The sequence below is a fragment of the Cetorhinus maximus genome, chromosome 25, assembly GCF_964194155.1.
Source record: "Cetorhinus maximus chromosome 25, sCetMax3.hap1.1, whole genome shotgun sequence".
In the NCBI taxonomy this organism is placed as follows: Eukaryota; Metazoa; Chordata; class Chondrichthyes; order Lamniformes; family Cetorhinidae; genus Cetorhinus; species Cetorhinus maximus.
This window is the reverse complement of record NC_135903.1, coordinates 39,092,377-39,107,305: the sequence shown is the minus strand read 5'-3', so window position 1 is coordinate 39,107,305 and position 14,929 is coordinate 39,092,377. Positions and strand designations below refer to the sequence as shown.

General features: G+C 46.5%; 1 protein-coding gene across 1 annotated transcript in view; it reads right to left on the bottom strand.

Moving 5' to 3' along the window:
* mrc2 (mannose receptor, C-type 2) overlaps nt 1–14,929 on the bottom strand; it is a 278,857-nt gene that overhangs the window by 143,064 nt on the left and 120,864 nt on the right. Inside the window, exon 8 of the mRNA XM_078529833.1 lies at nt 5,096–5,250. Within this exon, the coding sequence (XP_078385959.1) occupies nt 5,096–5,250 (155 nt within the window). The remainder of the gene's footprint in view (nt 1–5,095; nt 5,251–14,929) is intronic.

Sequence of the window (14,929 nt, the reverse complement as noted above, 5' to 3'; positions counted from 1 at the left end):
CGGACTGGCTACGGTTAAATTGTCCCCCAGTGTGAGCGTGTGCCCTGTGATAGACTGTCATCCCTTCCTGGGTGTACCCAGCCTCGGGGCCATTACCTCCCTGCGACCCTGAATTGGATAAAGCAGCTCTGGAAAAGTGAGTGAGTGTTCCACTAAAAATACTGGCCCCAGGATCCCCCTACACTGGGTTATACCCCAACACTATCACACCAGAGGAAAGAAATCCTCTAGAACATCATTGGATATCCCCCAGACAGTGTCATATCCAGAGAGGGGGCCCTTAGATTTGATCACATCCAGAGAGTAAATCCCCCACTGCATGATACCCAGAGAGGGGGTATCCCCTAGACTGTACCATACCCAGAGAGGGTATCCCCTAGACTGCACCATACCCAGAGAGGGTATCCCCTAGACTGCACCATACCCAGAGAGGGTATCCCCTAGACCGCACCATACCCAGAGAGGGTATCCCCTAGACTGCACCATACCCAGAGAGGGTATCCCCTAGACCGCACCATACCCAGAGAGGGGGTAGCCCCTAGACTGTACCATACCCAGAGAGGGTATCCCCTAGACTGCACCATACCCAGAGAGGGTATCCTCTAGACTGTACCATACCCAGAGAGGGGGTATCCCCTAGACTGTACCATACCCAGAGAGGGTATCCCCTAGACTGCACCATACCCAGAGAGGGTATCCCCTAGACTGCACTATACCCAGAGAGGGTATCCCCTAGACTGCACCATACCCAGAGAGGGTATCCTCTAGACTGTACCATACCCAGAGAGGGTATCCCCTAGACTGCACCATACCCAGAGAGGGTATCCCCTAGACTGCACCATACCCAGAGAGGGTATCCCCTAGACTGCACCATACCCAGAGAGGGTATCCCCTAGGCTGTACCATACCCAGAGAGGGAATCCCTTAGACTGAACTATACCCAGAGAGGGTAACCCCTAGACTGCACTATACCCAGAGAGGGTATCCCTTAGACTGCACCATACCCAGAGAGGGTATCCCCTAGACTGCACCATATCCAGAGAGGGTATCCCCTAGACTGCACCATACCCAGAGAGGGTATCCCCTAGACTGCACCATACCCAGAGAGGGTATCCCCTAGACTGCACCATACCTAGAGAGGGTATCCCCTCGACTGCACAATACCCAGAGAGGGTATCCTCTAGACTGCACCATACCCAGAGAGGGTATCCCCTAGACTGCACCATACCCAGAGAGGGTATCCCCTAGACTGTACCATACCCAGAGAGGGTATCCCCTAGACTGCACCATACCCAGAGAGGGTATCCCCTAGACTGCACCATACCCAGAGAGGGTATCCCCTAGACTGCACCATACCCAGAGAGGGTATCCCCTAGACTGTACCATATCCAGAGAGGGTATCCCCTAGACTGCACCATACCCAGAGAGGGTATCCCCTAGACTGCACCATACCCAGAGAGGGTATCCCCTAGACTGCACTATACCCAGAGAGGGTATCCCCTAGACTGCACCATACCCAGAGAGGGTATCCCCTAGACTGTACCATACCCAGAGAGGGTATCCCCTAGACTGCACCATACGCAGAGAGGGTATCCCTAGACTGTACCATACCCAGAGAAGGTATCCCTTAGATCGCAACATATACAAAGGGGGTATCCCCTAGGCTGTACCATACCCAGAGAGGGTATCCCTTGGATTGCATCATATACGGAGGGGGTATCCCCATATCTAGGCAGAGAAGCCCTTTTATTTCTTGGACTCAGGCACAGGAAATCCCTTATGATGTATTTTATTAGAGACAGGTAGCATTCACACTCCATAAGTAGCCAAAGACAGGGTGTCCTCCACATAAGTAACAATCCAATAAAAGCATCCAATTCAATGAATCAGAGTTCAAAAGACAGAAATTTGATTGGCTAACTTCACCAGAGTTCAGTCCTCCAATAGCCTGCTAGTGAGAGACCCGCTCTCATGCCTGTTGAATAATACTCAACAGGTACTGTCCCATGTGCAGAAGCACATTGCAGTGCACATCCTTCCAACTGAAATCTCGCCGCCATATATTCCCCTCTTCCTTAATCCTTTTGGAATATTGAAGTCTTGGTTCTGTTATGTTCCAGGTCAAAGTCCTCTGTTGGAGCAGTAACCAGTATTGTATTCAATGTTATGCCCATTAGATTGCAGCAAGGAGTGGGTTGGAACATCAGTGAAGGATCAACATTGGTGCTCCAGCATTGCGAGGGGTTCCCGTGGTAAATCGGAATGGTGGGCACTGTGTTCTGATGCTCAGCATGAAGGATATGTACATGTTTGTTTTTCTGGGGAAGCAGTTATTGTTTAATGTCCAGGTTAACAATCCATTGAGCAGCGGTACTCTGCTGGTGGGTTGATCAGGGTGAGTGAACCAATGTGTAATGTGTTGGCTCTGCTGCCCCAGGCAGTACTCTCGTTTTGACCTTGGCTCTGGTGTTCTGGAGGTGTTGGCGGTAGGTCAATGTACAGTCAAGAGTGATGCCAAGATACTTTGGCATTGGGTCATGGGTGAGTGATTGGCCACTGAACTGAACATGAAGTTATTCCCTGGCATTAGAGTTGTTCAGGTGGAAAGCTGAAAGGCTGAAACAACAGTCTTTTGCAGGACTCGGCTGAAGTCTCCATTTTTTTAAATAGGCTTCCAGAGAACATGAATTTTCAGTGAGTGTTTTCTCAATGTCCTGGAGTTCTTTAGTCTGGAAAGCCCAGGTCAAGTCGTCAGCAAATCTGAAGAGCCATGGCTTAGTGGGAGGGAGGTCACTGGTATCTATGTTGAAGAGAGCCATTGTGAGGACTGATTCCTGAGGGAGACTGATTTGATCTCCAAGGTGCACAAGGAAATGTCAGTTGCTGATCATGGAGTTGATTAGTTGTTGGTTTTTCACGTGATTTTGGAGAGTTTCAGCAGCATGCCTGTGCATCTCACTATGCCATAGGCACAGGATAAGTCAGCAAAGGTGGTTCCTGTCTTTAGGTCTTTACAGTTGCAGCCTGTGCAAAAGCCTGACTTTGGGAGGGGTGGGAGTGGGTGTTGGGGGGTGGGGGGCGGGGGGCATTACTGCTTCCAGTGTAGGACTCAGCCTCTTTAGCAGGAAGCGTTCCAGGACCTTATATGTTATTGAGAGCAGGGCAATGGGGTGTGGTCGTCAGGTGCCTTCCCTGACTTGGCAATGGCCACTATCTGGGATTGGTGCCGGAGGTTTGGAATGGTGCCTGTGCTGGGAATGTTGGTAAACAGCTTTGCTCCTCACTTCCTTCCCTGTGATTCGATGTTCTCCTGGAATCATGGGTAAATCCCATTGACTCCAGCTGCTTTCCCTGACTTGGTTACCATCAGGGCGCCATCCATTTCCTCTTGTGTGTAAGAGATTGAGAAGTCTGTCTGCTCTGGGGCAGGCTTGAGAGATTGCAACACGGCTGTTTCTCCGTCAGCTTATCTTCTCTGCTGGCCGGTGTCTTTGAGTTTATTAGGAGCTGTGAAGAGACGGCATCAATGTTGATTCCAGCTGGTGGCATGGTTAGCTATTGTCAGGAGCACAATGGTTAGCCATTGCTATCGTGGGTCATGAAGCAAACATCAGGTGATTGGTTCTTCTTGCACCTGGCAGATAGGAATGTTCCAGGCTGCTTTGCATCGTACACAAGTTTTAGGTCATGCATGGAGGTCCAGTCTGACAGCTGACCCCCCTCGGCGGTGTTGTTGAGGTGCCCCCATATTTGATGTTGGCTGTCAAAGTAGTTTGTAGATTGTTGGATCAGCTGCAGACTGTATTATGATGTTGGGCCACAGGTTGTTTGGTGGCATGTGGACATTGGTGAAGGTCAGCTTACCCTACTTTGATGGAGCTGGAGAAGGAGACATCTGATTTTGGGTCTTCAGCATCTTTGGTGAGGCTTTCCTTGATGTGGTTGGCTAGACCATGTGACTTGTTATCCCTGCTTGCAAAGAGTTGGTGCCTGGGAACATGGGCTCATTGGGTGGAGTGGTCCGCTAGTTGGGTTTCTTGTAGGGTGAATATGTCCCCATTCCTGTCAAAGAGTTCTTTTACAAGTAGCTCAGGGCAGGCATTCAGCATTGCGTGAAGTGAAGCTGATTCAATGCAATTAACTGATGGTCAGTATTTACTCCTCTCGGATATTGCCGCTCTTTCACGGTGTATCTGCTGAAGTTGGTGAATCACACTAAGGTCAAGTACGCTGGCACCAGCACCTCCCCGGTATCTTTTCCAAGTGACAGTGCCATATAGGAGAGTAGGTTTCCTCAGATGCTATTCCAGTAATCACTGGAAAGCAGGCAGAAGCATCAAACAGCACAGGAACAGGAACAGGAACAGGAGTAGGCCACTCGGCCCATTGAGCCTGCTCTGCCATTCAATTAGATCATGGCTGATCATCTACCGTAGTGCCACTTTCCCGTACTATCTTCATAGCTCTTGATACAATTAGTCTCCAGAAACCTATCGTAAAATAGGCCATTTGGCCCATTTTTCCCAATCTTTGAATGAATGATCCAATTTTCCCTACTTCTCTGCTCTCTCCCTATAGCCCTTCAGGTTTTTCTTTTTCAACAATTTATCTAATTCCCCTTTGGAAGTTACTATTGAATCTGCTTCCACCATCTTTTCAGGCAGCGCATTCCAAATCATCATAACTTGCTGTGCAAAATAATTCCTCATTTCCTGATTTTTTTTGTGCCAATTAACTGAAATCTATGTCCTCTCCTTATCCACACTCCTGTCAGTGGAAAACACTTCTTCCCATCTATTCTGTCAAAACTCTTGAACCCTGATGAATATTGTCCTACCTTCCCCATCAGGAATCCTCAACTCAGTTATTAAACCACTTTGCTTTTCCTTGCTGAGATCAGTTAATTGAATGCAGATCATGGATTATAGAACGTGGCTCCACACCACAGCATGTGCACTAACTCCAGGATCAATGGAGGAATAGGGGAGTGTTACTGAACATCCAAAATGGCCATTCTAAATGGAAGAAGATTAAATGAAATTTGTATTCTGTTCCAACCCCCACTGCACTGCTGGAATGGGGGAGGATCTCTTACCGAGCCCCAGAGCGTGACGCAGTCCTCTTGGCCGTTTGCTAAGTTGTTGGGCTCAAAGGGATGCCAGTGGGTGAAGCGAACTGGAGCTCCATCCGACCACTCAAAGTTCATCTGGAGTTTGATGTCATTGAGGCCGATCCACAATTCCTCGACATCTGCAGCGAGAGGTGAGACAGCAGGCGTTAGGGAGCTGAGAAATGGAGCTAACACCAGCACACTGCAGCTAATACCCAGATACAGACTCCCAGGTACAGGCCCTCAGACACACACAACACCCAGACATTCACATGAACAGAAACACACACATGACCAGACACGCACATGCCTATACATGTACACGCTCACGCACAGGTTCAAAGATACAGATCTTCAGACACACAAACCCAGACACACACATGCCTAGACATGCACACACCCAGACATGCACACAGCCAGACATGCACACAGCAAGACATGCACACAGCCAGACATGCACACACCCAGACATGCACACACCCAGACATGCACAAGGCCAGCCACGCACATGCTCAAACACACACACGCTCAGACATATACTCGCCAAGACACGGGTCCAAAGATACAGACCCTCAAACAGACATGCACCCATACTCCCAGATACAAACACTCTCCAGGGGCCACGCAGACATATGCCAGAAACAGGCCCACAGACACAACCCCCACCTGTGCCCTGGACACATACAGACACATGTGGTTTCCCCATGATACGTGACAGAGAACATCAGAGACCAGCCATGGGACCTGCAATGTCAGTAATGCCTCGGATTACATACCCTGTGGAGTTTGCAGATCTAGTAGAGGGTGGGGAATATCCTCTGCATAAGCTGACCTGCCTGGTCCACCATGGGACCCATAGGTGCCAGGATATGATCCTTTACTCACCCTCTCCAGCTTATCAGCCTTGGAAGGTGCAGGTAGAAACAGCACCATTTACAGGCCCAAGTGGGAAATCCTAAATCAGGTTCTAGTGTATCAGGTCCTGCCCTTCTCCGGCAGAGTTTGGTGAAACAGGCGAGGGAATTTGGCACCTGTCTTTTTTATTAACAAGTGTCATTCCCATCTGGTTGAAACTGCGCAAGGTTGTGAGGAACACATTCTTCACTCAGTTCGAGTTTCTGAGCTTAAGAGCGGCTGAAATTGCTGCAGGGCATACGGAAAGCTGAGGATTTCCTGGATTTCTTTTTTATTCATTTACATTGAAACATAGAAAGTAGGAGCAGGAGTAGGTCATTCAGCCCTCCGAGCCTGCTCCGCCATTCAATATGAGCATGGCTGATCCTCTATCTCAACGCTGTGCTCCTGCTCTCTCCCCATACCCCTTGATACCTTTAGAGTCCAGAAATTTATTTCTTTCATAAATATATTCGGTGACTTAGCCTCCATAGCCCTCTGTGGTAGAGAATTCCACAGGTTCATCACCCTCTGAGTGAAAAAGTTTCTCTTCATCTCAGTCCTAAATGGTCTACCCCGTATCCTGAGACTGTGACCTTTTGTTCTAGACCCTCCCCCCAGCCAGGGGAAATATCATCCCTTATCATCATTTACAGGATGTGGGTGTCGCTGGCTAGGCCAGCATTTACTGCCCACCCTTAATTACCCTTGAGAAGGTGGTGGTGAGCTGCCTTCTTGAACTGCTGCAGTCCATGTGGTGTAGGTACACCCGCTGTGCTGTTAGGGAGGGAGTTCCAGGATTTTGACCCAGTGACAGTGAAGGAACGACAATATATTTCCAAATCTGGATATTGAGTGGCTTGGAGAGGAACTTCCAGGTGGTGATGTTCCCATTTGTCTGCTGCATTTGTCCTTCCAGATGGTCGTAGTCATGGGTTTGGAAGGTGCTGTCTCAGGAGCCTTGGTGAGTTGCTGCAGTGCATCTTGTAGATGGTATACACTGCTGTTAGTGTGCATTGGTGGTGGAGGGAGTGAATGTTAGAGGATGGGGTGCCAATCAAACACAAACATTGGATGTTCCAAGAGGTGGTTCCTCCACAGTTTCAAAAAGTGTAGGAGGATATTGAGCAGATGGTTGTCCAGCAGACTCAGAAGACACAGTCAATGCTGGAATCCTCCAGGAGCGTGGCACTGTCAAACTGCTTTTTTTAAAATCATATAATGGCTGTGGTACAGAAGGAGGCTATTCAGCCTGTCAAACTGTTGCCAGCTCTCTGTCAGAGCAATTTCGCTAGTCACGTTCCTTATCATTTTCTCCATAGCCCTGCAAAGCCTTCCTCTTCAGGTGTTTAACCAATTCCTTTTTGAAAGCCACAACTGGGTCTGCCTCCACTGCACTCTCAGGCAGTGCATTCCAGATCCTAACCACTCGCTGCGTGAAAAAGCTATTCCTCAGGACCTTGATGATTTTTTTTGCCAATCTTTGAAATCTGTGTTGTTTGGTGGAAGGGTTGAGAACCAATGGGAACAATTTCACTCTATCTGCTCTGTCTAGACCCCTCATGATTTTGCTGAATCGAGATGAGGGTGACAACTCCTCAGGAGATTACAGTCGAGTATATCCATTGCAATGTGGAGCAAATGGCTGCACAGCCAGGTGAAGAGTAATTAGAGAGGATTGAATAATCAGGGAATATTGCTGGAAAAAAGGCTAAAGGTCACTGGGTGGGTGCAGAGCATAATGAGGGTGAAATCACAATCCAAGTGGCAAACAATGAGACAAGTAGGAAAAGGGTTGAGGTCCTAAAGTCAGAATTATAGGAGCTCAGGAGGAAATTAAAAAGTAGGTCCTCAAAGGTACTAATTCTGGATTACTCATACATACATAAGTACAAACAAATGAATTAGGAGCAGGAGTAGGCTATTCGGCCCCTCAAGCCTGCTCCACCATTCAATAAGATCATGGCTGATCTGATCGTTGCCTTAACTCCATATTCCCACCTACCCCGATAACCTTCGACCCCCTTGTTAGTCAAGAATCTATCTACCTCTGCCTTAAAAATATTCAATGGCCCTGCCTCCACCACTCTCCGGGGAAGAGAGTTCCAAAGACTCGCTTCCTATGCCCTACTTCCTCTCCCTGTGCCATGTGCTAGTGAGTATAGAAATTACAAAGCAGGTCAACATGTGGATGGATAAAGAGTGCAGGAGGAAGAGCTTTGGATTCCTAGGGCACCAGAGTAAAGAACTGTTCAGAAATAGGAGGGATCGGATGGGGCTGGGGGGAAATGCAAAGCAGTCTAAGGTGGGTTTGGAGTGCATGTGTGCAAATGTAGGCACAAGTCAGCACATGGGACTATAACATAATGGCAAACAACCAAAAGCTGGCTCAGGAGAAGGGGAAGATTGGGAACTTAATATTCCAGGATACAAAGATATTCAGCAGGATAGGAAGGAATAAAAGGAAAAATATTCTAGCACTGGAAATGAATGATATCATTGAGGGGTCAAAGACAGAGTCTATTTGGTTAGAATTAAGGATCAAGAGAGTGCTATTACACAGTGGGTGTAAGCAATGGGCCACTAAATAATGGGAAAGAGATTGAGGTGCAGATTTCCAGGCAAATTACAGAAAGGTATAAAAATATACAGTAGTGATAATGAGGGGCTTATTCTAATATAGGCTGGGATCTTTGGCAACCTTCCATCAAGTGAGACAATGGTTTGCGCTGTGGAGCTTAATTGTGTGTTAAACATTGCCTGATGTGACTCAGGAGCCCCAATCTGGGCATGGTGGTTCCCGCCGCATTTGCTGCAGATGAAGGCAGTGGGCTGAGAAGGTGCACGATTCACTGCCCTCTGTTTTCTCTGGTCCCACTTCTCAACAGGTTGGGCGTTTTGTTTCTGTTCGCCTCTTCCAATTTCCTTCCAAACAGTCAGCTACAAGAGGTCATGGCCATCAGCGACTGTCTCCCAGTTGTCAGTGTCAATGTCCATTATTTTCATATCTCGCTTGCAGTTGCTCTTGTAGCGGAGGTATGAATGGCCAGGAGGTCATGACCCAGTGGCTGGTTCACCGTACAGAAGGCCTTTGGGTTTAAGTCCATCATCGATCCGGTGGATGTGACTGAGCCAACGCAGACATTGTTAGCTTAGCAATGAGTGTATGAGTGATGGAATTAGCACCCTCAGGACCTCTGAGTTGGTGACCTTGTTCTGCCAAGAGATACCGAGGATACATCTGAGACAGTGAAGATGGAAACTGTTCAGCCTTTTCCCCTGCCTAGCGTCTGTTATTCAGGTCCCACCACGATACAGGAGGGTGCTGAGGACACAGGCTTGGTAGACTCTCAGTTTGGTGTCCTCAGTCAGGTTGCTGGTGTTCCACACTCTCTCATTCAGCTTGGACATAACAGCTGCAGCTTTTGCAGTGTGTTCATTTCAGAATCAAGTGACAGATTGCTGGTGATTGTGGAGCCTAGATATGTGAAGCTATCAACAATCTCCAGCGTCACATTGTCAATGCTGATAGATGGCGGTATGGCAAAACCTGGACCATGACATTTGTCTTCCTGATGCTGATGGTCAAACCAAACTCTTTACAGACGTGAGAGAGTCTGTCCATTTGCAGCTGCAGGTGTTCCTCAGTCTGGAATGTCAGTGCGGAATCATCGGTTAGAGCAACTCCCTGATGAGAACATGACACATATTTGTCTTGGATCTCAGGCAAGTAAGGCTGAACAGCTTTCTGTCATTTCCGCTATGTAAGTAAACACCCTCTGTAGATAACCTGAAGGCACATGACAGTAGCAAAGAGAACATTATGCCAAAGAATGTTGGTGCCAGGACACACCCTATTTGACCCCACTGCAGATCCCAAAGGGTTCCGAAGTTGCCCTGTCATAGTTGACCTCGCCCATCATGTTATCATGGAAAGTGAAGATCACATTGAGTAGCTTTGGCAGGCAGCCAGTTTTCTCCAGCAGCTTAAATAAACCACCTCTGCTCACATGGTCGAATGTCTCAGTGAGATCAATGAAGGAAGTATATAATAGTCTCCTTAGTTCACAGCATTTCCCTTGCAGCTGCAGGACTGAGAAAATCAAGTAACTTGTAGATCTTCCAGTTCTGAAACCACCCTGGGGTTCAGGACGGTTACGTTCAGCTAGGACCTGCAGTCTGACAAGGGCAACACGAGCAAATACCTTTCCCACAATGCTCAGCAGGGAGATTCCTCGGTACTTGTTGCAATCACTGCGGCCTCCCTTGTCCTTGGACAGGGTCACAACCTTTGCATCACCGTATCCTGGGGCACTCCCCCCTCGCTCCAGCAGAGACAGAGAAGTTTGTGCAGATGTTACAGGAGTGCCGGTTTTCTGTGCTTGATGAGTTCAGGAGATATAGCATTGGCACCTGGAGCTTTGCCTATGGCAAGTGAGTCAATAGCTTCACTAAGCTCCTCCACTGTGGGTTCAAAATCCAACTATGTCATGACAAGCAGGCTTTCTATGGTGTCTAGAGATTCCTTGGTGACAGTGTTCTCCCTAGTGTACAACTGAAGATAGGGTTCCACCCATCTCACCCACTGTTTATTGTCGTTGATGATGAGTTTCCCTGCCTTTGTTTTCACTAGATCTATTTTCTTTGCTGATGGGCCTGTTGCTTTTTTGATTCCTTCATTCATGCCCCTAGCATTCCCTGTGTCGAAGGACATCTGGATATTCTGGCAAAGTTGAAGCCACTAATCATTGGTGCAGCACCTAGCAGTCTGTTGGAATTTACTTCAAGTGGCTCTTGGCACATTCAGAGTCTTCTCGCTCAGATCTCTCTTGTAATTAATAAGAACGGCTTGGCTTCAATAACAGGTTCCATCACAAGTGATTTTAGCCTCAAACCAGTCAACATTTTTTAACTCTTACTTTCCAATATTTTGAGAGTGCAGCATTGCAGACGCTGTCTCAATGTCCCATTTTGCTTCTGGACTGTGTGTGGGATGTCGTAGAGTGGCTGTTCAATCGAGTCAAGGGACTGTTGCTACCCGATGCCAAGGTTAGGACATCTCTGGAAAGGAACTTGAACTGGGAGGGGAAGGATCCAGTTGTTGTGGTCCACGTAGGTACCAATGACATAGGTAGGGCTAGGAAAGAGGTTCTGCAGAACCACAAAGGTAATAATCTCCAGATTACTACCTGAGCCATGTGCAAATTGGCGTAGGGGATGTAAGATTAGAGAGGTAAATGCGTGGCTCAAAGATTGGCTTGGGAGAAATGGATTCCCATTTATGGGGCACTGACACCAGTACTGGGGAAGGAGGGAGCTGTTCCGTTGGGACGGGCTTCATTTGAACCATGCTGGGACCAGTGTCCTAGCAAATCGTATAACTAGGGTTGTAGATAGAACTTTAAACTAATTAGTGGGGGGGGTTTAAAAAATCAAAAATAAACGAGAGAGCAGAGGTGCAGGGTAGTGAAGAGGTGACTGATAATCAAAGTGCGACAGGAAGGGGTAGAAAATATTAGCAGAAGAGTGTAGCAGAAATTAGAACCAGAATGAGTAATAATGGTAAAAAGTCAAAGCTTAAGGCTCTTTATCTGAACGCACACAGCACTTGTAACGAGATAGATGAGTTGACAGCACAAATAGAAATAAATGGATATGACTTGATAGCTATTACAGAGATAAGGTGCCACATAAAAGGTTATTGCACAGATAAGAGCTCACGGTATTGGAGGTAATGTACTAGTATGGATTGAGAACTGGTTAACACACAGAATACAGAGAGTCGGGATTAATGGGTCTTTTTCAGGTTAGAAAGACGTAACTAGTGGAGTGCCACAAGGATCAGTCCTAGGACCTCTATTATTTACTATCTATATTAATGACTTGGGGGATGGGGCAGAGTGTAACGTACCCAAATTTGCTGATGATACAAAAATAGGTGGGAGGGCATGTTGTGATGAGGGCATAAGGAATCTGCAAGGGGATATAGATAGGTTGATTGAGTGGGCAAAAACTTGGCAGATGGAGTTTAATGTACTGAGGTCATACAATTTGGTAGGAAAAATCAAAAGGCAGACGATTATTTAGATGGAGAGAGACTCCTGAAAAGTGCAGCACAGAGGGATCTGGGTGTTCTTGTGCATGAAACACAAAAGGTTGGCATGCAGGTGCAGCAAGTAATTAAGAAGGCAAATGGAATTTTGGCCTGTATTGTTAGGGGGTTGGAGTTTAAAAATAGGGAAGTCTTGTTACAACTGTACAGGGTGTTGGTGAGGCCGTACCTGGAGTACTCTGTTCAGTTTTGGTCCTCATATTTAAGAAAGGATATACTGGCATTGGAAGCAGTTCAAAAGAGATTCACTAGGCTGATTCATGGGATGGAGAGGTTGATTTATCGAGAACAGCTAAACAGGTTAGGCCTTTATTCATTAGAGTTCAGAAGAACAAGGGGTGATCTTATTGAAACGTACAAGATTCTGAGGGGGCTTGACAGGGTAGATGTTGAGAAGATATTTCCACTAATGGGGGAATCTCAAACCAGGGGACATAGTCACAGAATAAGGGGACACTCATTTAAAACTGAGATGCAAAGGAATTTCTTCTCTCAGAGGGTAGTGAATGTCTGGAATTCTCTACCCCAGAGAATTGTGGAGGCTAGATCACTGAAAGTATTTAAAAGGAGGTAGATAGATTTTTGAAATATCGGGGAATTGAGGGCTATGAGGAGCTGGCACAAAAGAGGAGTTGAGGCCTGGGACGGATCAGCCATGATCTTATTGAATGGTGGGGCAAGCTTGAGGGGCCGAATGGCCTACTCCTGCCCCTATTTCTTATGTTCTTGTGTTTAAAAGATGAGGCGCTGTTCCTCAAGACATAGCAAGGGAGGAAGACAAAAGGTAAAAGCATGGAAGGTTTGCTAAACTTTTATAAAACACTGGTCAGGCCTCAGCTGGAGTATTGTGTTCAATTCTAGGCACCAACACTTGAGGAAGAATGTCAAGGGCTTGCACAGGGTACACAAAGATTTACTAGAATAGTACCAGGAATGAGGGACTTCAGTCATGTGGGGAAGCTGGGGCTGTTCTCCTTAAAGCAGGCAAGGTTAAGTGGAGATTTGATAGAAGTGTTCAAAATCATGAATGATTTTAAAAGATAAACTGTTTCAAGGAGCAGAAGGGTCAATGACCAGAGGACACAGGTTTAAGGTAATTGCTAAACAAACCAGGGGTGACATGAGGACACTTTTTTTGTAAACACAGCAAGTTATGACGATCTGACATGCACTACATGAATGGATGGTGGAACCAGGTTTAATAGTAACTTTCAAAATAATGTTGGATAAATTCTTGAAGAGGAAAAAAATATAAGGCTATGGGGAAAGAGCAGTGGGTTGAGATTGACTGGATAGCTCCATCACAGAGTTGGCACAGGCAAGATGGGCCAAAAGGCCTCTTACAGTGTTGCATCATTCTCTGGTAACGTGGGGATGTAGTTGGAAGCCCTAGCCACTAGATGGATTTCTGGAACCTCTTCTCCGAACCTGGTCCCAATTTAAATCCCATGGATATCATGACAAGATTTGCAAGTTGAGCTGTTTTGAGACAGCCTCAGCTGTGGTTCAGTGATCACAATCTTGCTTCTGAAGCAGAAAGTTATGGTTTCAAATCCCACTCCAGCACAGGAGGAGGAGGCAATGCTAAATTTTTCATTCAGTGATGTTGGTTGGGGAGAACTCCCCCATTGTTCAGTTATTCTCGTGGGACCTTGTATGCTCACCTGAGAGGAGAGACATGTCCTCAGTTTAACATCTCATCAAAAAAACAATCCAACATTCCTGCAAAATTGCTTTGAACTGTCAACCTAGATTCGAATCTCCAGAGTGAGACTTGTACTCACAACCTACTGACTCAGGCGAGCGTCAGATCCACAAAGAAACGGCTGACATCTAAACTATTGTATAAAATATCAGACATGTGGAAATAGTTGATGATTGCAGTTGATCTGAAAGATTTGAAATAGTTCAACAAGTTGTTGAAGCTGAGTTGTTGTAAGAACACTCATTGCTTTTATTAATTAAGAAACTAAAGAAGGGTGGAGGCCCCTGTGCAAGACATCGCCAAGATTTGAAGGTGGGAGAGTCGCTTAGGTCAATTATGAAGTGGAGGGTAGCTGATGTCAAGTTTGGGGTTAAAAATCCTGTAAGTGGAAAACTGAGAGCCTGGGAAAAGCTGAGTGATGCGATACCATGAGGATGCTGGGAGATGAACATCCAGGACAACTGCATTTGGAATTTAGAGGGAACAAGAGTGAAAAGTTCAGAACAACAGCAACCATGAGAGAATCAACAGAATAGAAAGAAAGATTGGGAGAAAGAGAGTTTGAAGACCAAGAAGAGACAAAGAGATTAACTTTCAACACGTTCCTTGTATCCTGTCCAGAGTGAGATTAGAGAGGTACCTCCTTGTGCACAGGAGCAATGTTTAAGAATTACTGTTAAATCAAGTTTGTTCTTTGTGACCAGCCTAGAAAGCCTTACAAAAGGATTTATGAAGCTGTAGCGAATCTTCCCTGCTGCAGTTACTTACCTGGCCAGTATCCTATCATCAGATACATCTTTAGGTAAAGTGTTTCATCAATTGAGGAATGCTTTTCAGTTTCCGGCAATGTTACAAAGTGTATAATGGGATGAGCAGTGACTGACAATTAAAGCCAAGCTCAGAGTGCACAAATAGATATCTAAGCGATAGGTAAGAATGCAGCAGACAGACTGCCCTCCAATTAATATTGAAATTATGTCCCTGTCTGCTTCTAACACGGGTGATTTCTATTCAGGAAATCATTGGTGATTCAAATTGTGTGGGGATTTGGTATCACAGATTTCTATCTACCTTTCTAATTGGGATCAGCCAATTTGCAAACACAGGG